A 27,188-nucleotide genomic window follows, 5' to 3' on the forward strand; every position below is an offset into this window, starting at 1 on the left:
CTATTTGGATCGGGAGGCACTTCAAACGCTTATTCATGCCCTTGTCACCTCAAGGCTGGATTATTGCAATGCGCTCTACATGGGGCTACCCTTGAAAAGCATTTGGAGACTGCAGTTAGTCCAGAATGCGGCTGCATGAGCAATATTGGGTGCACCGAGGTACACCCATGTTATACCTGTCCTCCGTGAGCTGCACTGGCTACCAATTGGTCTCCGGACGCAATTCAAGGTGTTGGTTATTACCTTTAAAGCCCTACATGGCTTAGGGCCAGCGAAACTTCGAGACCGCCTACTGCCACATACCTCCCAGCGGCCAGTAAGATCCCACAGATTGGGCCTCCTTCAGATGCCGTCAGCCAGACAGTGTCGACTGGCGGGCCTCTGGAGGAAAGCCTTCTCTGTGGCTGCTCCGACTCTTTGGAATCAGCTACCCCCAGAGATCCGGACCATACCCACTCTCATGGCCTTCAGGAAAGCTGTAAAAACCTGGCTGTTCCGGCAGGCCTGGGGCTGTTGACCTCATTGTTGAGGTCCAGCCCCAATTAGAATGAATGTATGTGGTGTTGCGATTTTAAACTGTCTTTTTTTTCTCTTTTTTTCTCTCTTTTTTGTAAGCTGCCCGGAGTCCTTCGGGATTGGGCAGCATATAAATTTTGATAATAAAATAAATAATATATACACACACACTAATATTTTAAAAAGTAGGCAACTTATATGAAGTATTAATCTGCAATTAAAAACACAATCAGTTTTCTTTAATTTCTTTATTGATAGAGAATTGATATAGAATCGATATTTATTGATATAGAATTCTTTATTGGCCAAGTGCGATTGGGGACACACAAGGAATTTGTCTTTGGTACATATGCTCGTTCCATTTTGTATTGCAGTATTCAAGCAACATAAAACAAAGCCCTTGCTCCTAACACCAGTATTACTGCTGGAATTCAGTATAAAATAGACACAGATTTCTAAAAAGAACTGTTCCTTTGTATTATTACGGATTCTGAACGTAAAAGCGAAAAGAGACTGCGCTAGCTCTTTTCATCCGCCAGGGGTAGCTGAGAGGGAACGACATCAGCACTGCGGCAAAATGGACAGCTCCATTAGCATTTCTTCTAGTCTGTTAAAATCAACCGGGAATGCGTGCAGCAAGAGTAGGGAGTGAAAGCAGCGCCACAAACATGAAATTGTTCGGTCTTCCACCCATTCTTTTTACTAACTCTGCAACCAGCTGTCTTTTATTCTCCAGCTGTCGCTTTCCGTTTCTGCCTTCTTGGCTTTTATTTAATGGAATACTAAATGCCAATTAGGTGGCTCTCGTTTATTCTGATGAGAGCCCCAAGAACCTCTCGGCCTCCGACCTGGCCTAACACTACTTAATCTTTACACTTATCTGCCCCTGTGTCCTGAAGGCACACACGTCAACCACCACCTTAAGTTAACAATCCAACGATGACTACATTCTTTTAAGTGTCTCCTGTCAGCTGTCCCGTCCCACCCCAAATCACTTTCTCCCTTCCAAAGCTGGCCAAACTTTAGCATCCCTAGAGTTTGCAGTCAAAGCAAACGTGTTTAAGATCGAGATTGTCATTGACGCCTAACATCCTGGCGCCACCCCATTATCGTCCCCGCCCTTTTCCCCAAAACCAATCTCCTTCCCTTGGCCGCGCCCTAGAAATGTACGTCCTCCGCCTTTCTGCAGCGGAACCGGCGATCCGCCTCTCCATATAAGACCGGGACGTCGCGTGCAGCCCTCCACAAGTTCCAGGATGAATTTCTCTTCGGATTCCCACTATTTGGCCTCTTCTTACAGGAAGATATTCGGGGAGCCGCCCCGCTACTCCTCCCGTCTTGGCAGTTCGGCCGCAGCCAGCAGTTACCGGTCTCAGTCGGTATCCCGCTGTAGCAACCGCGCCGTCTCGTACCGCTTGGCGCAGGCAGACACCTTGGATCTCAGTCAGGCAGCGGCGGTGAATGACGAATTTCGGCTGACCCGCACCAATGAGAAGGAGCAGCTGCAGGGACTCAACGACCGCTTCGCCGGCTACATCGAGAAAGTGAGGCAGCTGGAGCAGCACAATCGCCTCCTGGAGACCGAGCTGAGTGCACTGCGGCAGCGTCACGCCGAGCCCAGCGGCCTGGCCGAGCTCTTCCAGAGCGAGCTCCGCGAACTGAGGGCCCAACTGGACGAGACGGAGGCTGCCCGGGCGCAGGGGGCGCTCGAAAGGGAGCGGCTGGCCGAGGAAGTGCAGCTCTTACGGGCGCACTGCGAGGAGGAGGCGCGAGCCAAGGCGGAGGCCGAGCAGGCGTTGCGCGCGCAGCAGCGGGAGGTGGATGGCGCCACCTTGGCGCGCATGGCTCTGGAGAAGAAGGTGGAAGCGCTGCTCGACGAGCTGGCCTTCCTGCGCAAGGTCCACGCCGAGGAGGTGGCCGAGCTCAGCGTCTCCTTGCAGCCAACCCAATTGACTGCCGTCGAGCCGGACGCCAAGGCCGATCTGACTGCGGCGCTGAAGGAGCTACGCTCGCAATACGAATCCTTGTCCGCCAAGAACCTGCAGGCAGCCGACGAGTGGTACCGCGCTAAGTTCGCCAACCTCAGCGAGCAGGCGGCGCGCAACAACGAGGCCATCCGAGCCAGCCGCGAGGAGATCGGCGAGTACCGCCGCCAGCTGCAAGCCCGCACTTTGGAGGTGGAGAGCCTGCGCGGAGCCAACGAATCCCTGGAGCGGCAGCTAAATGAGATGGAGGAGCGGTATAACGCCGAGGCACTCGGCTTGCAGGTGAGGACCGCCCGCGTGAGCACACTTCTTGCCTCGCAAAGTACCGCATGGTGATATCGTGCTGCCCCTAACGCAGATTTGGGCCAGCTACGTTTTTCAAGCCTCTTCACATGTGCGATTACCGCATTTTTGTCTTCTAAATAACCTCGGCAAGTTAAAAATCCAATACGTTAAAACATTCAGCAGAACGGTTGTTAAATTTACAGCAAACAGCTGTAGGGTCGCTTTTACCTTTCCTAATGCCTGTCAGATGCTTTGAGTTATGCAGGGGTCCCCAAACATGACAACTTTAACACTTGTGGAATTCAACTCCCAGAATTCTCCAGCCAGAGCTGGCTGGAGAATTCTGGGAGTTGAAGTCCACAAGTCTTAAAGTTGCCAAGTTTGGGGACCTCCGTGTTATGCTTTCCCTTATCCATTATCATTGGCCGTTCTAGCTGGCTTAATGATTGTTGTAAGCAATCAGTGTTCAGTGACAAAAATCACAGGAAGGGTTGCACCGGGATGTCTGCTGTGAGCATCTCTTGCCTTTGAATAATGCTTTATAGGCACCACTGACTCTTTCTTTACGTTCACGCTGCTCTCCGGGTGCTGAATGTAGTCAATTGGTTTACTGCACCTCTAGAATTGTGCTTGTGTACCAACAGGAATGAAACGTTTTACTTTGTAGGGATCCTGCTCAAAATTCGTTCAAACCAGCCATTCATTTTCCAGAATGTTCAATAGACATAACTATGCATTACTTAACTAATCCTAGGCTAATTATTCACAGTTAATAATTTGTGCTTAGATTTTTACTATATATAAATTAAACATGCTACACAGTTAATTACTGTGAAACTAATAAAACTCTAACCCTAATAAAATTATAAAGATGGTAAGCTGTAAAATCAGAAAAGGTAGCTAAAATAGGGATAACAAAAAGACACAATTGAAATAAAATGTGTAATTACATTCAGAAGTACTCATTTATCACAGAAAGTATTTGTCTCAGCTGGACATCTCTGAAAGAATATTGCAAACTCAAGTCCATTGCTGCTGTACGTTTACTATACTTTCAATACTGCCGAAATATGTTTAATACAATTATTGTTTTACGTGGAATGGGTTTCCAGATGAAAAATAGCCTTATGAAATGAAAGTGATGATGCTTTTCAGATGTATTGTAGCAGATACATTATAATTTGAATTCATTTAATTCATATCAGAAAATATGGACTTTACGTTTTTTGAAATATAGATACTATAATTGATAGTTTTTGAATTAGCATTGTTTACAAAAAGCACTTAGGAGCCATGCCAATATAGAACTGATGGACAATTGCATTGAAAATTAAGTAGCTGCATATCCACCCATTTTTAAAAAACATGTTAGGAGAGTAGATGATTTCTTCAGAGTAATTTGAACTACAGTTACTTTCTAAATTGTTTCCTTCTGGATATCAGAATGCATTTATTCAGTTTATTATAACTTATTACATAAATATATTAGTCATGAAGGCAATACAGGTAGTCCTTGACTTACAATAATTCATTTAGTGACTGTTCAAAGTTATAATGGCACTGAAAAAGTGACTTATGGCCGTTTTTCAGTGTTACAATCTTTGCAGCATCCCTATAGTCATGTGATCAAAATGCAGATGCTTGATAACTGGCTCATATATATGACACTAGCAGTGTCCCATGGTCACATGTTCCCCTTTTGTGACCTTCTGATCAGCAAAGTCAATGGGGTAACCATATTCACTTAACAACTGGGTTACTAATTTAAGAACTACAGTGATTCACTTAACAACTGTGGTGAGAAAGGTTGTAAAATGGGGCAAAACTCACTTAACAAATGTCTCATTTAACATAAATTTTGGGCTCAGTTGTTGTAAGTCGAGGACTACCTGTATAGCAATAAATCACAGAAGTCAATCTGTCGTCTAAACTATTCAAGAAATGTAAAATGTAGAATAGGAATAAAAAAATTACCTTTAGCACAGAAGGAAAAGCAATACTCTATTACTAAAATCTATAATAGGAGCAGTGGATTTTCATATGTTCATAAACAATCTGAATACAGAAGTAAGCTGAAAAGTGGTCAGCCTTATTGATGTGGATTATGAAATAACAATAAAAAACCTACATAAAGCATTCCAGAAGAATATTTCAAAATGGGGCATTAGAAATTAAATTGGCAAATGCATTGGAATATATAATTTCACAAAACTGGCAAAACTGAACAAATGGATTTGTGATAATTAACTCAATGAGAACAATGTGCCTTTGCTATAAAAAAGAAAAATTATAAACTATCAATTAGAGAACAAAAATAAATCTGCAATATTGTACTGCTCTTATACTATTTTGCATTGTGATTATACTTACAATATGGTGCATATTGTTTACTTCACCATACCTCAAAAGGACATAACTATAAAGAATGTGAAAAAAGGGAAAACCAAAATTATCAAGCAGATGGAACAACCTTTTGCCTTAAACAATGTTTAAAATAATTGTTCCTATGTAGTTTAGGGATCAAATATACATTATAGTTTATGCATACTACTGAGTGCTAATGTAAAATGCATTTCTTGAGTGCTTTTTCCTTTACTGTTCATAGTTGATCCTAAAAATGTCCATCACTAACAAGATTGATCCAAACTGTCCATTACTTTGATAGCTTCATTATCAATCCCAAGGCTGCTTTTTGTACATGATGTCATTAGTTTGGTATTTTTATATTTAATTTGGCTCCTTTTTTTCACCATGCCCACAATTTCACTTGCAGATCCTTGCATTTTAGCTAGCAGAGTTATGTGATCAACAGAGCACAGATTATTGCTGTTTCTTGCTCTCATTTTCCACTCTTATTTTTCATTTAATCCAGTTTCTTTTAAAGCACATTAAGCGTATACTGTACTTTGAGTCACAGAGAGTATATAAACTTGTCACACTCCTTTGCCAACCTGGAGTCAATCTGTTTCATCATATTCCACCTGTACTACAGCTTCCAAACCTAAGAGAGATGGGAGGGAGGAGAGGGGCATTCTCCAATGTCATTCAGTGTTTTTTATAGCAAGTCTATCCAGTGAGATTTCAGGGTTAGATCATTGTTAATAGAATGGCCTTAAAACACCCATGAAAAGATTTTGTAAGATCAAGTATTAATTATAAATATATGGTATCTTACTTACATATGGGATATAAACATGCAAATTTATATATTTTTATAGTGGTGAATTAAACATGCTGCATGACATTTTGAAATACATTCATGTACAATATTTCTGACTCGAATGATAGTGCATTATGTTTCCTTTCTTGGTTTCAAGCCTGAATATATATTTTGTTTTTATTTGATATATAAGCATATGTGCAGAGAGATTATCCTGAAAACTGCCAATAATCTTTTGCCCATTCTCTGTATATGTGTGATTGTGTACACCATCAAATAAGGTTAATATACATCCACAGTCTCAATTTCCATCAGTTCGGGGCTTGCAGAATAGAGGTTTTCGCTTTTGCCTAATTTATATAAATCTGTAACTTGCCTGCTTATTTTTTCTCAATAAAATGTAATTTAAAAGCATTAAACTAAAATTGGAATAATTGAATCAAATAAAAATAATCACATCAGAAATCATATTAAATTAATATTATTTCATAGTTTTATATCAGTAGAACACAACTTAGAAACATCATGAATTCATCAAATATATTACTCTTGCTTTACTATTTATTCTAGTCCTTAAAAACATTACTAAATGAAACAAATACAGACAATACATGATCATTGCCTATTGAGCTGCCATAATTATTTTTATTTAATCTTATTCTAATATAGCAATTGGAGAGAATGTTCCTATTAGACCAATCAATATAGCAAGAAATTAGGAGTTCTGGGAGTTTTATTCAAAAACTGAAAACTGGTTTAATTGGTTTAAAAAAATAATAAAATGGCATTTCTATCCTAGTAGATTTATAGGAATATCTATTTTATACCTATTTTATTTGCTCAGTATTGAAGGCTATATTTCTATAATTTTACGGTGTTTGAAACAAAAAAGATTCTAATTAATTGTATTGCTGTGATTTAATTCATTTTCCAATAATTATGTGTTTTCTGCAACAAATTAGCAAAACTTCAGTTTTTTTCTTGCTTCTGATAAAAAGGAATTAAACTAGCAGTCTTTGGCCTTGAAATGTTAAATGTTAATGTTGAACCCTCTGAATTTACAGGATACAATTAGCCAATTAGAAAGTGATTTGAGAGACACAAAGAGTGAAATGGCTCGGCATCTGAGAGAATACCAAGATTTACTGAATGTCAAAATGGCCTTGGATATAGAGATAGCAGCATACAGGTAACCAGGATTTGATTCTCAGTATCTACTTAGAATTGTAATGCTTACTATTTTGAAAATGCCCAAAATTGGTGATCAAATTGGTTCCACCAAAAAACTGCGGTGGACTAAAGCGCGCTCGACGAAACCGCGTACCTGACGTCATCACAGCGCGACGAAAAAAGCATGCTGTGAGCGGTAAAGCTAAAATTAACGCATAAACCTAAACCTAACCCCCCCAAACCTAACCCTAAACCTAACCCTTAACCTAACGCTAACCCTTAACCTAACCCTAACGCTTAACGTAACCCTAAACCTAACCCTAAACCTTAACCTAACCCTAACCCTTACCTTTACGTGAATCGGCTTGCTTTAAAAGCGCTTTTTAAAGTGCCCTTTTTTCTCCACGGTCGTTGTTGTTGCGCTGCTGATGACGTCAGCGACGCGCTTTAATAGGGCGCGCTTTAGTGGACCACGGTTTTGTCGTGCCACGATCAAATTTATGTTGCCCTAATAGCTTGATCCTATTTCCTTGGATGCTTTGCCATAATTTTGCATTTACAGTCAGGGAATATGATTATTTTGTTAAGGGTAATTTGTTCTTATTGCATAAAACAGGCACTGTTTACTGTGTCTCTGTGTATGTAAGTGTGTCTGAAAATCCTCAATTTCCATTATTAATACAAATCTTTTTTGTTGTATTTGCAGGAAGCTGTTGGAGGGTGAGGAGACACGTTTTAGTACTTCAAGCATGAACATCTCATCTCTGAATCCCATTTCCAATCCTACTTACTCTTTCCAACCCAGGCTCTTTAGTTCATCTGTAGCCAGCAGCTCTAAAATGTCCTCTTTCTATTTTAAGAAAGATGAGAAAGAGGAAGCTAAATTAGCCTCAAAAATTTCATCAAGCCAGGTAGGAGACCCCTTTGCTGAAATGATAGAGGAAACCATAACATCCACTAAAAAAACTGAAAGAACAAACTTGGAAGAAGGAAGCACTGACAATCAAAAAATGTAATCAATGACCTTAAATATACACACAAGGGGTAAGAATATAGCTTAAGTCTTTAAATTGCCTATACCTGAATTAAGGTACTTACCCAGCTCACATCAATTTAATTTTCTAATGTTTCATAGATTATTTCAACAGGAGCATTATGTTCAATACTATCAGAAACACAGAGGCTCAAATATTAATTTAGAAATACTCCAGTAAATCTTATTCGCCAATTGTATTGCTGTAAGGCAGACGTCTCCCAATTGCTGAATTAAAACACGTGCTAACACACACGCACACACATATATTCTTACTAACTTATGTTTCTGATTGATTTCTGCTGAGCACAACTTTCCAGTTGGGCAAAATCTAGCAACTGATTCCCATCAGTGAAATTAAGATTAATCCTTATTGTCTGCCTTGTGAAATAAAGAAACTAACAGATTAATTCAATTATTTAATTTCCAGATAATGAACTTTACTCCATTTTAGTCATTCTGGACCACAGAGGTGTAAAAAATTCAAATATTTATTTCACTTTGTGGTCTATGCACGTTACAAGGAAATACAAAATTATCTAGGAATGTTAGGTAGAAAATGCGAACAAGGTTTAGGAAGAGGAACATCCCAATCATAAACTTGCTGTATCACTGCATAAAGAAATCCTATTAGCACATTGTCAAGAGACACATAATACATTTTTTATCTCTAAGGTTACTCACAACTATTTTCAGTATGCCCATCTTAAAAAAATCTACATGCTATAGTCAAATAATTAGGAATCTTAGGATCCTGGTTAAGTGTTAGTTGAATGCATGTTTTTGACCATCTCTGTGATTGTCTTAACAATTCACTGCAATGTCCATTTTACCTTGTGCCATATTAGTAGCCAGCAATTTTAAAAGTTGTTGTTGCTTAGATTCAATAGTGCCAGCTATTAAAAAATGAAAAGAAACACACGTTTTAGAAGTTAGCTTTATATAAAACAAAGCTAAAGGAATGTATTCCTATATTGTCTAGAAGCACAGTACAAATGCTGATTCAAAAGTAGCAATTGTTGCTGTTTCTATAAGGCACAATCTACAACCTAAAACAGGGATGTATGTGTTAGTTAATCATTAGAAAAAAATGTAGATTTATGCCAACTGCTTATTTCTGTATTATGGAAAACAATATGGCTTCTATATAAGTTATTGAGATATGGTTTCTTAAATAAGAGAGGGACTTTTCCTAAATGTATTTTCTTACACACATTCACTATTGCACAAATAAAATGCACTAGTGAATTTTGGTGGTTCTTCCAATTTTGCTCTGACTGGTTAAGGTGCATGTAATTGTTCAGCCTTGCCAATCATAACTGAAAACCATATACATGCACAACACACACAAAAACATTTTTTTTAAATAAACAAATGGTGCTGAAATCAGATAAATAAAAATTCTTATATTTCCAAGAAGTAGCAGATTCAGTTCATGTTTCTGCAGCAAATGACACGAGAATCAACTTGGTTGGAAGAGACCAACATAAAATTATCTAAACAAATTTGATAATTCTGATAAATCGGATTTCTATCTCCTATCAGAATTTAACTTCACTATGTATCTCTATCTGAACATGTGCCAAGTTTTATATAGAATACACTATTAGATTTTATTTGAATGCCTTAAAATTGCCAGCAACTAAATTGCTTTCTGCAGAAATTCAAGACTGTATTATTTGATGTCTTTGCACTGATTCATCCTGTCACAAAGTTTCATAATACAAATCCTTGTCCTATCTTGTGTCCCTCGAACTAATACACTTTTCTTCTCTAAGGCACAAATTAATAATAAAAAATGTACCACTTTAGGCAGCCTGTTTGTCATTTGTGATATTGTGAATCTAAACTTTGGTATTAAGAATATTAAAGCCAATAAATATCTAAGTTTATTTGTATGGAAAGGACCAATGACTAAAAGTGAAAGAATGAAACCATAAAATGCTTTCAGTTATAACCATGTGTAAGATTTCCATATTCCACACTGCTTTCATAATGACCCTGTAAGATGAATTTATATATTTATATATGCATGTATTTAATCTTACAACTGGAAGACGAATGCCACAGAATGGCGGTGGGGGCAGAATGGCCATCATTATTTTGATCTTGGAAGAAACTTCTGAAAAATGTTTAAGAATATGCGAAGCATGGATATAAAAGGATTCTAAGTAATTCTTGTGATAATATGTTGGAAATGTCTCAATCTTATGGATTGAATACTAGTAAGACAAAGGAGATGGTGCTAGATTTCTGGAAGCAGAGAGAGGAACCTGTCCCACTGTATATCAAGGGGGGCTGTGTGGAGAAGGTTTCCTCTTTAAATTCTTGGGAGTGCTTATTAGTCAAGATCTCACCTGGAAAAACAACACGTCTCTGGTGATTGGAAAGGCCCAACAGAGACTTTATTTCCTTAAGAGTCCTGCAAAAAAATCAAGTGGAACAATGGCTGATGACCTCTTTCTATTGGTCCACCATAGAAAGTGTCCTCACATATTGTATGACAGTATGGTATGCTGGTTTAACAGCTGCGGACAGGAAGGCACTACAGAGAGTGATCAATTTGGCACAAGAAACCATTGGTTGCCCTCTGACACTACTGGATGACATCGCCAGATCTCGCTGCTTTAGCAGAGTAAGGAAGATACTCAAGAGATGATTGGTCAATGTCTCTTTGCACTTCTACCATCAGACAGAAGGCATCAAAGTATAGCCAGCTGAACAAACAGGTTTAAAGATAGTTTCTATCTTTGGGCTGTGAGACTTTTAAATACAACCACAATCACTCCATGCACACTCTAGTTTTTTTCTTTTTCTTTCTGTTTTCATTTCTGTTATAATTTTGCACCAGTGAAGCTAAAACCAATTTTGTTGTATTTAAGTACAATGACAATAAAGATTATACTTATTAGAGGGAAAAATGAATGTGAAATGTATTGGTATCAACATGATCCCCTACATGTGTTACAATTGTGATAATAGCACATAAAATATATATCAACATCATAATGTGCTTCAACATTGTGATAAAATTCCAAATGTTGAATAACCAAGATGTAATAAAATATTTTATATTTACCTGATAAGGCAAAATTTGGAATGATAACTTGGGGAGGTATTTTTTCATGCAGAATAATATATAGATGAAGGGGAAAAACAAAAGAGAACACTACAAATAAGCTCATCTAACACTGCACATATGATTTACAGATATAATGAACTTCTATATCCTTTGCAATCGAGTTAATGAATTTGGGGGGAAATTCATATTCCACCGTGGAGCTTCATTTTTTAATGAAATAAGTAGGGCATTTCCAATATTTGAATAGTTTATTCAAATATCAGTTTGGAATGCAGACTCCTCTTCAAGAGAGAAATAATAGAGCCTTCCAAAATACTGTGTGATGTGCAATATATGCAATATACGGTACATATAAATTCTGAAAACTGCACCAGCAGACAGACTTGATCGCTCTTGTTTTTATGCATCCCATCCCAATAATCAATGTATAATGTGAAAAACGTTTTGGTTTAGACTGATTACTGAAAGTGCTCCAAGTATAAAGAAAGAAAAAGTCCTGAAGGATGAAAGGTGTCTCAATAAAGCCCAAATGCAGATTTTGGAACGATTGCTTTCTTGCAATACTCTGCAACATACTCTCTCTGATTCTGAAGATACAGAAAAGGCTAACAGAAACCCATCTATACGAGTGGTGTACCTCTTAGACAGTGAATTCTTAAAGTTTACCATATGCAATATAAAGGCAAGCCTCTTGTTTCTTGGAGCTATTCTTAATTGGGTATAGCTAAGTGCATGGTCATGAGGACCCGGATTGTTGTTGGGGGCAATATGCTGACTCTGTAAACTGCTTAGAGAGGGCTGAAAGCCCTATGAAGCAGTATATGTCTAATTGCTATTGCTATTGCTAACTCTAGCTTTACAAGAAAAAAAAGTGCTCAATTGTTTTCTCCATACCACTTCCCTCTGAAATGCCTCACTTGTTTTCTTTAAATGAAATACCCATGCAATGCATTAGTTTTTCTGTTCATTTTTTCTTGATTTTTATAATTAACATGTTCTGTACAAATTTCAGATCTATAAATAATACATGCAGAAACTCAAACTGAATTTGATAATGACCAGAACTTGACCACTATACTGCTCAACCAAAGCTTGAACATTTGTGGGTACATTATGTATCCGTAAGAAATATGTTGATTATTAAGGGGGGGGGGAAGCACTCCATACTTCTCTCCATGAACTTAATGCTTCATTTGTGACAATCCTCTCATGAGTCCATAACAATCTTTGCAACAAAGTAAAAATAAGGTCTGGTAGCAGATTGAAAACTTAAATTAGCTTCCTGACTGTGCCTACTTAGATATTCAAATATATGTAATGCAGCATCCCTAGTTGGCACTCCAGAAATATTTCTACTTGGCAATACAGATTTCTCACTACAAAAGTTATGCTATGTTTTCTGTCAGAAAAGCCTATTATTCTGCATTAATTCCAATTTCAATAGTCTGCTTATAACAAATTTTGCAATATTGATATTTTTACAAACTGAGGTAACCATTAACTAATTTATTTACTTGATCAACTTAAAAAAAGTAACGAACACTGTAATATTTCACTCTTTAAGAATTTGGGTTGTTGTATGGGGGAAGCAAAGATTTAATATTTGTATTTCACCCATTTGTTCCAGAAAGCTTATGTTGTTGCAACTAAAATTAGTTTATAATTTTTTTAAAAAAGTCAGAGGCAATACAATCCCATGCCAAACCCAGTCAAAATAATTGTTAACAATTTCTCACTGCTTTTCAATAATCTTGCCATATCTTTCTTGTGCTGAGTGCTTCTATGCCTTTTTTTCTGATATCTGATGTATTTCATTTTTTTCATTTTAATCTATTAGCTGTAAACTAATCAAATTAATATTTTTAATAAGACCATTATTCTGGTTGTTATTGCTACTATTCATCCAGCTCCCTATTTATCATTTAAGTGCACATTTACTACCTGAGGAACAAGTTTACTGTTGTAAATATTTGGAAAGCATATAGTCCATTTATTTTCCCACTGACCTTGGAGGTACAAACAACAGTGGAACACCTGTTCCAATGCAGCCCAATTCATTGTCTCATCTACCTTTACATTTACATTGCTATTCAACCAGTGATGATCTATACACAACATAGATTTATTTCTTTTCCTGTTCTAATATTTGGTATATTATGTATTTCAATATTTTTCATATAAGGCATGAGATAGAAATGCTTGCAATTTGTAAAGGGTGATTAGCCCAATTTATCTATAGGGAAAAATCTGAAAGTCGTTTTATTTCTAAACTAACGACTAAAATAAAATTCAAATGCCCCTATGAATAATGCATGTATTTCCCAATAAGACATTGTGGTTCAAGAGATCAACCCTGAGAACAGTACTGCAAATATACTTAAAGACTTTTGGATAAATTGTAGTTTCAAGTACAACACTGCTCATGGATTAGTCATGAATGCCGCAAGACCTACATATTTAGAATGAATTCTCTTACGTTGATATGCTGCTTCTTCCCTGAGCTCGGCGCTGATGATACAAGAGCACTGAAGTATTTACAGCTTACTTACTGGTACAGTTGTTTGTTTTTCTCAAATGCTTTAAATCACTTCCTTAATTATTATGCAGCGCAAACACAGTGCATTTCTTTAAATTCATTTAAATAAAATGGCCCTCTTTTTTGCTGCAGTTCTCTCATGTTCTCTCAAATATCTTCTGAAAATTTAAGAGACTTTTGAAAATGTGGAATCTCCACTAAGAATCAGTCCATAGTGAAGTATAAGTAACCCATCCTGGAAAGAAAAAGAGAAATTGTATGAATCAAAAATCCAATGAAATCAGCAAACTAAAAAAAGCAATAACTTGTACGGACAAGTTTTCTTATTGTGCATTAAGTACAAGAGACAGTTTTATATAGTCATTAAGGTACCAGGCTAGAAACCAGGCAACTATGAATTTTAGTCCTAACTTAGCCCCAAAGTCAGTTGAGTAACCTTAGGCTAATCTCTCTCTCAGCCTTGGGAAGGAGACAATGGCAAACCATTCCCCACAATCTTGCCAAGAAAACTGCAAGGACTGTTCTAAGCAGTTGCCAGAAATCAACACTGATTTGGAGGCGCACGCACGCACGCACGCATGCACGCACGCACGCACACACACACACACACATTAGGTATTGGTGCTGAAACAAAACACCTTTGGGTTAATAATTTTATAGAGAAACAGCAAAAGACACGCAACTGAATCTAAATACCACATTTCTCCCCAAGCAGAATGACAAAATATCTTTAAAGACATATTATATTGTTTCAGTTATCTATTTGTGCCTTAAATCTAACTCCCCATTAAAAAGAAAAGAAGAGGTTTAGGTTTAGGTTTATTCGATTTATATGCCGCCCTTCTCCCAAGGATTCAGGGCGGTGTACAACATTAAAAGAAACATATAATACAAAACTTAAGAAGAAATTAAACAGGATATCCCAAACCCAATTAAAATTGACAATGACACATTTTTTTAAAAGAATTCAAATTAAAATTAACAGTAATCAATAATTTGATTTGTTTTGTTCAGGCCAGGCTGGCTTGCAGGAAAAGCCAACTTTTTAGGGCGCGTCGGAAGGACCGGAGATCAGGGATTATATGAAGCTCTGGGGACAGCTCATTCCAGAGGGAAGGTGCTCCCACAGAGAAGGCTCTCCCCCTGGGGGTCACTAGCCGACACTGTCTGGCCAACGGCACCCTGAGGAGGCCAACTCTGTGGGATCGCACTGGACGATGGGAGGTTACCCGTGGCAGTAGGTGGTCTTGCAGGTACCCTGGGCCTAAGCCATGGAGCGCTTTAAAGGTCATAATTAGTACCTTGAATCGCACCTGGAAGACAACCGGCAACCAATGCAGGCCGCACTGGTTGAAGAGCTATTACCAAAGAAGAGCTATTACCAACTTTGGATTTCATCTTTTTACTTAACTTTCTATCTTCCTAGCCTTGTTGTAGATTCTTCAAGGAGTTTGAAAGTAAATTTGAAGACAATTAAGTTCATTGTGGCTCTCAATCTTTCCCTTGGCTAAGCATTTTAAGCATTAACACCAGATATGTCATGCTAACCATGTACGTATATGGATCCTTTATGAAAAAAGTACTTCATTATGAATAAGCTTCCGTTTTTACTTTCTAGAACAAATTTATAGAGAACACACTTACAGAAAACAATTCCCTGAAAAAATAACATAGACACTTATTTAGTTTGAGCATTGCCCTGGAAGTTTATTTAGATTTGTTTCACATCAGGCCAGCGAGTCAAGTAAAGAAATATGCACCATTTGCATGCATATGAATTAGTATCTATTTAAGATTGAAACGTAAGTAAAATATCCGGATATCACTATGACAAATATATATGCTATTTCAAAACAACTATTAAGACATGAAGTTAAAAAAGATATTTTTAGGATTGGAGAAACTGAATTGTCATTGATGGAGATAATTTCTGTGAAAAAAGTAGATCACATTTTTAGAATGATGGTTTTGTTTCAGAAAATCCAGAGTTTTGACAGACAATGCACTATTTAAATCAGGGGTGTGAAACTCGATTTCACTGAGGGCCGCATCAGGGTTGTGGTTGACCTCTGGGGCCAAGGTAGGCGTGGCCAGTTTCCCTGCCTCCCTCCTCATTCCCATCTCCTTCCCTTCTTCCTTCCTTCCATTTTGGCTATAATATACAGATAGAACAAAGGGAAAATATATGACTGAAAAGATTGAAATTTACATTGTTATAATCTTAAAGAGAATTTTTACAAAGGAATGTACCACTGGAATATATCAGCAGAAAAATTGTCTAGAATGTATAAAGGCACTTCAAATATATGTTCAAAATGTGAACAAACAGATGTTTTATCATGCTTGATGCATGCATTAAAAAGCTAGAAAATAGATTCAGTGGATTTTAAAGATGAATATAAAATTTAAAACTAAAGTACACTTTACTTTAGCACTTTGTTTTTGTATATGATATGATGTTTTTGTATATGATCGGAGGAATGTGTTTGTATAGCCTGGAGACCAGAAAAGAAAGGGGGACATGATTGAAACTTTTAAATATATTAAGGGTGTGAATATGGTTCTAGAAGGCAGAATTTTCAACATTAAGCAAAAATAAAGAACATAGGGGCATAACTTTAAACTGCCAGGAAGTTCAAAAGTAATGTTAGAAAGTATTACTTTACAGAAAGAATAGTAGAAGCTAGCTTTTAGCTGAGGTAATGGGTTAATCATCAGTAACTGAATTTAAACATGCTTTGAATAAACACCTATCTATCATCACTAAAAATAAAAAAATAAATGAAAAAGACAAAAACAAACTAACAAAAAACCCAAAGGGAAGACTCAATGGACCAGTAGATCTTTTTCTGGCATCAGCTGTCTAGGTTTCTATAATTGCAGCAAGATTAATCTATGCACAAAGATGGAAAGACTGGGCAATACCTATAACAGAGGAATGGTTAGTGAAGATAATGGAAATTGCCAAATTATCTTCTTTGATGAGAGAAAAGAAATATCTACATTTATCTCTGACAGGAAATCCATTATGGACTTTTTGGGGAAAAGAGAAAAAAATGAACATATGATTTATAGTTTTGATCACTAGGCAGGATAGATTAAAATAAGAGAGAAATGTCACAACTTTAGATAAAAAGGTAAATTTATAATTATTCTTAAAACTGCTGCAAAGAAGATTAGAAATCACTTCCTAGTATCTTATTTTTCTTTTCTATTTTTCTTGTATTTTTTCCTTTCTTGCACTTCTAATTTTCTATTTGATTTTTTTCTTTATTATTAGCTTGTATTAGCTTTATCTTTTAAAAAATGTAAATAAAATTATAAAAGAGAAAAATGTATCCAATCTGTGCATAGTTTCCATAAATTTTATTTAGTCATTGTGCCTACAGTATGTTCTATGGCAGCAGTGGACAATTTTCCCAAGGGGCCACATGAAAAACTGGGTCTATTGTGGAGGGTTGCTACCATCCTGCTCCCAATACTACTGCCACCCTGTCTCCCCCCACCCAACATTATAGGCCAGAAAGAGGCAACCCGTGGGTCAGATGTGTCCTATAAGGCTTAACATGCCCAAGTTGAGTCTACAAGATTGCTTTGCAGATAGTTTAAGCATGACTGTGCATCTTCAGACCCAATCATGACATATTTTTGCCAAAGTCTCCTGAGAAGCTTGTACAGAGGCTCCTAGTAGGGACAACAGTAGTTGCATTTTCTTTGATATTTCTGATACTATGTTTAAGATTTGATACAATAATTGCAAAAGTCTTAACACATAATTGAATGCAAAATAATAAAATTAATTCACTGTGATTTTTACCATCACTGTCTTGTAACTGTTAATTACATATTTTCAGGTTCTCTGTATAATTCAGATTTAGCACTTCTGTATTGTGAAAATATATTAGGAGTAGTTTCACATGTAATTTTATTTACTGAATTCTTTTCAAATCTCTTTTTCAGATTTGATGAAAGCAGCAATTGGATTGTAAACTGTATTTCATATGTTATCGATTATTCTGACTACTTTATCCACAATCATAGATAAAAGGATAGAAGTACTATGTTTTCTTCCCACTAGTAATGCAAACTTACACCTTCTACTTACTCTCATTTCCTATTTCTCATAATAGCATTATGGAAACTGGCATTCTCTGTGCACTTGGGAATGTCTTGTTCATGTCCTGGTCCTTTTTTTGCCTGCTTGTTAAAACTTCATTGGTTTTGAAACCCATCTATTAAAGATATATGCATATAGTTCCTGTAGAAAGCCAGCATGGCATGTTATATGGTGCTCAATCTTTCTACAGATGTTATAAAGAATATATAATGAGTCTGTGTATGTTTCAGTGTACCAAGATTGTAGGATGTAAGGCAAGAACATAGAAAAACGCTGCAAGTTCAGTTTCTCAATTGGGAACACAAAGATTTTGACTTGAATAGCATTTGGGCGTGAAAGAATATCCAGATCCCTGGACTCATTTTTTCAATAAATTTTTAAAGTCTCAAAAACACTTTGGTGAAAGGCAAATAAGAAATAATATCTCCAATAGTTAGTTGTTCTGAATGGATGTATCCAGGTCCCATCAATTAAATATTGTCATCTTGTGGGGCCTAGGAAATGTGTATAGTCCCACATTTGAGAATAGTGTTCTTCCAGAGATAAGGACGTGTCTTCTCTCCTTGGGTTCTGGAAAGACTTAAATCCTGGTTTTGTTCCCAGATCTAATGTTTGTTATTTTAATGGATACTGTCTTGTTTTGTGGGCTTTGTTAGAAGAGTATTTTAGTCTGGGCTACTGTTGATTTAATGTTTCTTGCTATTTGTATGTTCTTTAGTTTTGCACGCTGCCAAGACTTACTAGAGTTGAAGGCCAACAAATTGAAATAAATAAATAGTGCCTTGAGATAGTAACAAAACACCATTCATAATTAGGATTGCTTTTAAACAAAATATTTTTTTAATTAACATATTGGTATTTTACCTGCACTGCACTCTTCCCTAGAGCATTTTGGATTTCCCTTAGAGTCTGATACTGTTCCAGCAAGTGATCACCACATATTATGTCAACCTGAAATGAACAGAAAGAAATTATCAAATAATTTAGTACTTAGTAAAAAAAGTGTTCAAAGTAAAAAAGTATGTCCAATTAACAAGAATGATAACCTGCTAAAACTATTAACAATGAGCTTTATAACTTTCGGAGAAACTACACAATACCTGTTACAAGTAAGTTATTTTTAACTGTACAGTATTTAACTGGCAAATATTGTACTTTCTGTATTTGTCCTTTTTAAACTTTACCCTTGTTTTACATGCGTTGTATGGGCAGAGAAGTATCTTAAAACTCTACTTTCAGGCTAATACTCTTTCAGATGTTGCTAAATTTGTTAAAGATGAGCAGCTGTTCTTTGTTCAAACATAATTTAAATTTAACAATGGATGAGCCCTGCAACCCAGTCCTCTGTGGAATACTATTTCTTTCCACTCAGCTCAACATCTAGCATTAACAAGACCCAGAGGCACTATTTATTCACATGTAACTATTGCATGGCATTGCTTAATTCACCAAGCCGCTAAAAAAGAATAATGTGCAATGATGCAACTGAAACAAAAGCATGATCATTTGTTCATAATCATACCCTTTGCTACCACAAAACTCTTCCTATATCTCCAACTTGTTTATAGATTAGTGGAATTAAAACTTTCTATTGTCAGATCTGAGTTGTAGATGTATTTTCAATTGCTCTGAGATTACAGAAAATTTCTGCTTTAAGTTTTATGACACATTTCCAATGCACACAGGGAGTTAGAAGTAATGGACTATTTGCCCTAATCTTACTTTATATTCCTCTACTATTTTACACTTGATATGTTATATTCCTTCCCACTTTATATTCTTCTATCAGACACTGTATTTTCCTTTGTTCAGAACTGCAGAATAGCAACAGGCAAACTGTTTCTACATTGATTGATTGATTTTACTGATGTTTTCACCATTAAACTCTCAACAAAAATATTTGTAGAATACACTTTAAAAATAGCCAAAACAACTCTAAATTACTTTCTGGGAAATTCTAAAAACAGGTGGTTTATTACAATAAATATTCTCAGAACACTGTGATTTCTCTAAAAATCAGGCTGTTGCTTTCAACCATTCAATAAAACAAAACAAAAATACTGAAAATATAATGGAAAACCAGAATAAGAAAACATCATTTTAATAATATAGGTAGTCCTTGACTTATGACCATTTATTCAGGAACCATTCAAACTAATGAACGAAGGGGCTTAGATACCCAAAGCTAGGGGTATTGCAGAACTGCTGGGGACATGTGATTGTGATGTGGACACTTAGCAACCCATACATACATACATGATTGCCAAGTCCCTGCAATCATGTGATCACCATGATTATATACATTTGTATATATCTGAAACAAACATATTCTGTTTGCCAGTCTAGAAAAGATTATGCTTGGCTGTATCTGACCTGAAATCTTTAAAAGACAGATTATGATAAAATGGAAGATGTAAAATTATCAGTCTTCCCAAGTAAACCATGATTAGATGAGCTAATTCTACTTTATTGTCAGGCTACATTAACAACATTTTGCAAGTCTGAAAATACAAACCACCTGCATAATTTTTAACAGTCTGATATATTAGAGTAGGTCCTTAAACGTTTCCTTCCTTGCCCATTAGGCAGATGCAGCCTCTCTCTTTTATTTGATCATTCCCTGAGCATCTTTCCCTCACATCCCTCAAAGTTATTCTCACCTACCATTAGAAAAATAAAACTGTTAATTTTTTTGCTATTATCAACTTCAAATGTTAAAGATTTTTTCCAGTTGATTTAAATAAATGACTGAAGAATATTACAAACTTACTATGTTAAAAGTGCTATTTCAGGGTTAACTGTTACTTCTTCAGTACTAATTGCTGCAAGAGATTAAGTCAGTGGCTATAACTCCCAAAGGCTAAAGTAAAAAGTTCAAAACCAGGCTCTCAGTTTAATAGGCATTAACTTTTAGTACTTATTTTAACTGCCTGAATTTTTCATTTCTGTTATTTTGGTTTTTCCTACCTACATAATGCTTACAGAGAAAAGTATTACATTAAAATATGTGGGACCTCATTCATCTGTTTGCTGCTATACACATCTTCTTGACAAACAAAAAAAGGTAAAAATATATAAATTATTGCAGTGTACCTGACAGCCAGGATCAAGATCCATCTTTCTTCTGAGGAATTTTTCCACATGTCCAATTGTTGCCTCTCCTGAAACACGTACAAACTTCTTTTCCAGTGGCTACAAGAACAAAGAACAGGTTAATTTATAGTTAATTCATTTACAGTGCAAATAGTCAATAGTTTTTACTGTTCATCCTTCAGACTTTGATAAGACAATCATTTGTGTCTAGGTAAGTGGACTGCATTATAATACATAGCTCAGGTGCTATGTTGTCCTTTTAGCAAACAATTGAAATTGATTTGAGCCTCCAGATATGGAAAGTGGGCTCCAGCTTCCTGAGATATTTTTATTGCCCCAACAAATAATCAAAGCCCTTCACTTAGAGAAAAATGCCAGGAGTAGAAGACATACTATTGCAAAGGATAGAAGCAATAGTATACACAAGTTATTAAGAGAAGCGTACTGTCTAATCCTGTGAAAAAGAAGGGTTGAAAGATGACCAGTGCTAATGAAATTAACTGATCATTAGCCTTAATTTCTGAACACAAGGGGATAAATGATGCAGCCAGAAAAGATAAGAGGATTAAAAACAAATATAAATCTATAAATGAAAATGTGAAGATTCTGGTGATATTTTCATCTATCCTCTCTGTGGGGGTTGAACAATTATAAAGAAAAGCAGTAAACTGGAAGAAAGATTTGGATTTATGGACCATGACATATACCACTAATATAATAAGCTTTTAGGCAGATATATGCTGCATCCTACAAGGGCAGGAAAGAAATGTAGTTGCTAACATGTCAGGAAGGATTTAAACTAAACCAAAAGAGAAGAGACCCAGGTAGAGATTCATCTACAAAAGTGTTAGGCTTTAAGCATCATTACAGAAGTAGAATGCAGTAAATATTGTCTGGAAATCACTACATGATAGTACAGAGGAAACGACCGTTGACTTACCTGAATGGTCCTTCTATGTGTGCTGCGAGGGGAATCCAAGCATGGGTTAACTTTGTCCATTAGCCTAGAGACTGAGTTATGTAAATGTTGACCACGCCTCCTCTGACTGGATGGGTCAGTTTTTTATGAAGTCAGCTGGCTAACAACGTGTAGCAATGTCAATGATGGCCGTAGCCAAACAAGTCTCAATAGTCACGTCCAGAGTAAAGTCAAGTCAGTAAATAGGTAAGTGTCAGTCATCGAGTCAGAGTCATGCACTAGCCCTGGCCAGTTGAAGACGCGGGCGGGTTTGGATTCCCCTTGCAGCACACATAGAAGGACCGTTCAGGTAAGTCAACGGTCGTTCTCCTGTGTGCTGCTTGGGGAATCCAAGCATGGGACATGCCAAACAATTAAGAGTCAGGGCGGGAGCTAGGCTGGTCAGGGCGCTCCGGAGAAGAACTCACCCATTGCAACACTTGCCGCCCAAAGGAGGCCTCAGCCGAGGCAAACACGTCAACCTTGTAATGTCGAATAAATGGTGATGGCAATGACCAGGTAGCCGCCCTGCAAATCTCCTCCACCGAGGCTTGCGTGGCCCAGGCCGCTGTGGTAGTTGCACTTCTGGTAGAATGAGGCGTAATGCGCCTAGGGATTGGTCGGGTTTGGCTGTCATAAGCAAGCGCGATGCACACCTTCAACCATCGGCCGATTGTATGGGAAGACACCTTCTGCCCCATGGATGATGGTTGAAAGGATACAAAAAGTGCTTCTGACTGTCTGAAGGATGCAGTGCGTTTCACATAGCAATGAAGGGTTCTGTGCACATCCAGGTGGTGCCACTGGCGTTCCTGCGGATGGGAAGGGCGGGGGCAGAAATCCGGGAGGATGAGTTCCTGAGCCCTGTGGAATAACGTGTTGATCTTTGGTAGGAAGGCCAGATCCAAACGAAGGACGACTCTGTTGGGACGGAATATGCAGAGGTCCGCTCAAACTGACAGCGCTGCCAATTCGGACACCCTCCTGGCCAATGTAATAGCTACCAAAAACACAGTCTTAAGAGTCAGTAACCGAAGGCTGATGGATGTAATAGGCTCGAATGGAGAGGCCATAAGAGCCCTGAGTACTAATGCCAAGTCCCAGGTAGGGTAACGGTGCACAGTCTGAGATTGGCTGCACCTTTCAAAAAGGATTTGACCCGTGAGTGTTGAGATAATGAACGGCCCTGGCCGCCCCCAATTACTGTGGCTAAGGCCGCGACCTGCCTACGAAGCATGTTGGGCGCTAAACCCTTGTCAAGTCCCGTTTGCAAAAAGTCCAATACTTGGGGCACCGAAGCCTTGAGGGGGTCACCCCCGGTGCAGCGGCACCACCTGCAGAAGGCCTGCCAGGTGGCCTCGTAGATACGAGTAGTAGATGGACGATGGGCCGCTTGAATAGTATCAATGACCTTACTTGAGTAGTATAGCCCGGTTAGAATAGCCCGCTCACGTGCTACACGGCTAACTGTAGCAGCTGGGGGTTCGGGTGGATAAGAGCCCCCTGGTTGAGCTGGATCTGGTCATTCGGAATCCTCCACAGACGTGAGATCGACAGGTGTATGAGGTCTGCGTACCAGGGACGCCGGGACCACATCAGAGCCACCAACAGGATCTCCGCTTGCTCCGTCAAGATCTTTTGTATGACCAGCGGAAGGATCGGCAGAGGTGGGAAGGCGTAGAGGAGGCCGGCCGGCCACGGACTGCGCAGGGCATCCACTCTCTCCGCTCTGGGTGTTGCGTACCTGGTGTAAAATCGTGGTAGTTGCATGTTGTGAGGTTGCGTGCACAGGTCCACCTCTGGATGACCGAACCGGCGAGAGAGCTCCTGGAAGAGATCGAGGTGGAGTTGCCACTCCGCTTGGTCCACAGTGGCTCTGCTCAGCCAGTCCGCCTGTGTGTTGGAATCGCCTGATATGTGTTCCGCCCGAAGGGACAGCAGTCTGGTCTCCGCCCAGTGATATAATTTCTCCGCCTCTAGCATCAGGGCCTTGGAGTGGGTGCCCCCTTGGCGATTGACATGAGCCTTGGAGGTCACATTGTCGGTCAAGACCAATATGTGGTTGTGAGATACAATGTCCTGGAACTCTCGGAGGGCTAGCCAGATGGCCCAGAGCTCCAGCCAATTGATACTGTTATTCAGCTCTTGACTCGACCAGCGGCCCTGTGCAACTCGGTCCAGGGCATGGGCCCCCCACCCGAATAGCCTGGCATCCGTCGTAACTTGGATGAGGTCCAGCTCTTTGAATGGGCACCCTTTGAGGAGCTTGGAGGACGTCCACCACCGAAGGGACCTGAGAGGTTTGGGTGGGAGCCGAACCTTGAGCTGGGAATGACTGGTGTGTGCCCTTTGAAAGGAAGCAGGAACCATTGCAGTGGGCATGCATGGAACCTGGCCCAGGGGACGATGTTTATGCAGGAAATCATTTTCCCAAGTAGTTGGGAAAGCATAGCCAAAGGTAAGAGTCTCTGAGATAACACCTGGGCTGCCAGGTATTGGATGCTCTGTCGCCTCTCCAGGGACAGGGAGACCTCGCTTGTGATGGAATTGATGATGGTCCCCAGGTGGAGCAACGATGTGGTCGGCTGCAGGTGACTCTTGGGGAGGTTCAGGACGAAACCGTGTCTCTGAAGTGAGTCCATTGTTACCTGTAGATCCCATAGGGCCTGGTCCCGAGATGGTGACAGGACCAAGATGTCGTCTAGGTAACAGTTCACTCTCACCGGGACTGAACGAAGCGACGCTGCCACAACCGCCAAGAGTATGGTAAAGGTTTGAGGGGCCGATGAAAGGCCGAAAGGCAAGGCCTGGTATTGAAAATGTCGGCCCGCGAAGTGAAAGCGCAGAAATCTCCAATGTGCTGGATGGATGGGCACATGGAGATACACCTCCTTGATGTCAACTGATGTCATCATGTCGCCCTGGCGGATGGATGCCAAGATGCTTTTTAGGGATTGCATCTTGAACCTCTGATACTCGATGTACAGGTTGAGTCTTTTCAAATCTAGAATGGCCCGCCATCCCCCCGAGTTCTTGGGTACTAGGAACAAGATTAAATAAAATCCTAGCCCTTCCTGGCCTTTTGGGACTTGTTCTATGGTGTTGATGGAGATGAGATGTTGTATTTCGGTGTCCATGAGATGCCGTTTCATCGAACACCTGGGCACAGGACACCTGATGAACCGCCTCGGAGGGATGGAGAGAAATTCTAGAGTGAGGCCCAGCCTCACAACCTGAAGGGCCCAGGCGTCAAACGTGGTCTCCGCCCACTGATGAGCAAAGGCTAGGAGATGCCCGCCCACGGGATCTTCCCCATGGGAGTCACCGGTACCTCCGAAAGGACCGGTTGCCAGCCCCACGAAATGGCTTTCTGTTCTGGGATTGCACCTGGTTCTGCTGGTGGCCCCCGCATGGTCCTGACCGCGGTCCTTTGGCTGGGTAAAGGCCCTGTTGTAGTGGGGAACATAGGGGGCGGCGGTGAATCCAGAATCACTGGCCCAAAATGGCTGGCGTCTACTGTAAGGCTGCTGTCTTCTATTGGCGCGCCCCCCAGTGGAGGGGAGGACCTTGCATTTATCCCTCGTCTCTATGAGAATTGGGTCGAGCACAGAACCAAACAATGCCCCGCCCTTGAAAGGTGTGGAAGCCAGGCACCACTTGGATTTAGCATCAGCCTGCCAATGGCGAAGCCACAGCAGACGCCGGGATGCCACATTGGATACCACAGCCCGGGAGGCAAATTTGGCAGTATTAAGTGTGGCATCCACCAAGAATTCCAGGGCTGCCATGATTTTGGTGATGTCTTGGTGAAGACGCACGTCATCAGGGGCAAATCTATCCTGCAACTGCTTGAGCCAGAGCACGGGGGTTCTATTAAAGAAAGACGCTGCAGTGGCAGCGCGTTGGGCCCAGGCCGCAGACCGATGGGTCTTACGAATGACTGTTTCGGCCTTACGGTCCTCAGCCTTCAGGCCTTCAGAAATTTCTGATGGGATTAAGGCTGGGGAAGCAAGAGCAGCCACGGGCGGATCCACAGTTGGGAATTGCAGGATGCCCTCCAGGTCAGGAGTGGAAGTGTACAATTTCCTGTCCCCATTGCTGGGTGGAGCAACCGCAGTCAGTTGGTCCCATTGCTTTTGGACAAGGTCTAGAAAAAGCTTGGGAGAAGGAATAACCTCCTGCAGTGAAACCTGCTCAGCAAAAAGGCGCTCAGTTGCATCCAGGCCAACAGCAGTGCTATCCTTAGAGGCCTTCTCACCCATGTGAGTAGTGGTCTTAGCTTTATATAATAAGGACTTAAACAGTGTGGGGCGAAATAACCCAGAGGAATTAGGTTGATCGAAAATCAGACCTTCATCATCAGAGAAATCCCTGTCTATCACCTCCCCTTCTTCCACTAAGGCCGAATCCTCGCTATAGATTGAGGGGAGAAGTGAGGAAGGGCCTGCCTGGAGATCCGGGAGATCCACTTGCAGGGCCTGGGGGATAGGCCCACCCTGGGCACTGGTAACCCTAGGAGCTTGATTCCTATGATGCAGTTCAGCATCCACACCCCTGGATATTGCTGCAGAAATCATCTGGTAAAGATCCAGGGGAAGGCCCAGGTCCTGGCCTTCCATAGGCCTCAGGCCTGCAGCAGTAGGGGTAAAGGTGGCAGAAGGCCCAGCACGTAGTATTGCATGGGCCGAGACCGCATGGGCCTCCAAAAGTACGGGAGGAAACTGGGCCCCTAAACCCCCCTCCCAAGAATCAGAAACTTGGGGCAGGGGACGATCCGGTGACCAGCCTTGATTCCCTGCTGGCTGCATTACTGGGGCTGGTGAAACACGTTGAGGCAGTAATATGGGGGGGGAATTGCTACCCTCCCCAGCAGCCTTGGCCTTTTCTTTCCGCTTGTGGGCCCTAACCGGAGCTCCGGATGTGTCCCTGGGCCTTTGGCTGGGAGCTCTGGAAGCAGCCCTGCCAGGCCTCGAGCTAACCCCCGCCTGGGCAGGGGGTTGGGAATCGGTAGAGGGCTCTACAATACCTCCTGAGGTGGATTGGTCAGCCATTCTACAGTAGAAATTGAAAAAACTCAACCGCACTGTATCAAAGGTTTTAGTAGCAACGGAAGCGGGCCGCGTGGCAAGCAGGAGCTGTGTAAAAGCGATCCTCTCACTAAGTCAGCCAAACCAAAGTGAGGAAAGTGGGAGGACCGATGACACAGTCGCTCCTTTGGGCGCGAAGACTCGCAACACCCTCTTTCAGCTGTCT

General features: G+C 40.0%; 2 protein-coding genes across 3 annotated transcripts in view; one reads left to right on the plus strand and one right to left on the minus strand.

The window, feature by feature from the left end:
- The window catches only part of PCGF6 (polycomb group ring finger 6), a 57,530-nt gene that overhangs the window by 12,753 nt on the left and 17,589 nt on the right, over nucleotides 1–27,188 (minus strand). Inside the window, exons 8-10 of one of the 2 annotated variants that reach the window (XR_015698059.1) lie at nucleotides 20,978–21,076; nucleotides 18,749–18,835; nucleotides 13,708–14,002 (exon numbers count right to left, since the gene is read on the minus strand). Coding sequence is in view for 1 of the 2 variants with exons in the window: in XM_087725774.1 (XP_087581900.1) it covers nucleotides 13,934–14,002; nucleotides 18,749–18,835; nucleotides 20,978–21,076 (255 nt within the window). In the remaining variant the exon portion in view is untranslated. Of the gene's footprint in view, nucleotides 1–6,411; nucleotides 14,003–18,748; nucleotides 18,836–20,977; nucleotides 21,077–27,188 lie in introns of those variants that run through there. The other variant, XM_087725774.1, reaches the window with a different exon arrangement.
- INA (internexin neuronal intermediate filament protein alpha) lies at nucleotides 1,394–8,132 on the plus strand. The gene is made up of 3 exons (XM_014069503.2): nucleotides 1,394–2,783; nucleotides 7,011–7,135; nucleotides 7,823–8,132. The coding sequence occupies exons 1-3, from the start codon at nucleotides 1,773–1,775 to the stop codon at nucleotides 8,130–8,132; spliced, it is 1,446 nt and encodes a 481-aa protein (XP_013924978.1). The 5' UTR covers nucleotides 1,394–1,772.

This window comes from Thamnophis sirtalis, unplaced genomic scaffold (genome assembly GCF_051295495.1).
Source record: "Thamnophis sirtalis isolate CommonGarterSnake01/CBP01778 unplaced genomic scaffold, rThaSir2_p1.2 scaffold_11, whole genome shotgun sequence".
Taxonomy (NCBI): domain Eukaryota; kingdom Metazoa; phylum Chordata; class Lepidosauria; order Squamata; family Natricidae; genus Thamnophis; species Thamnophis sirtalis.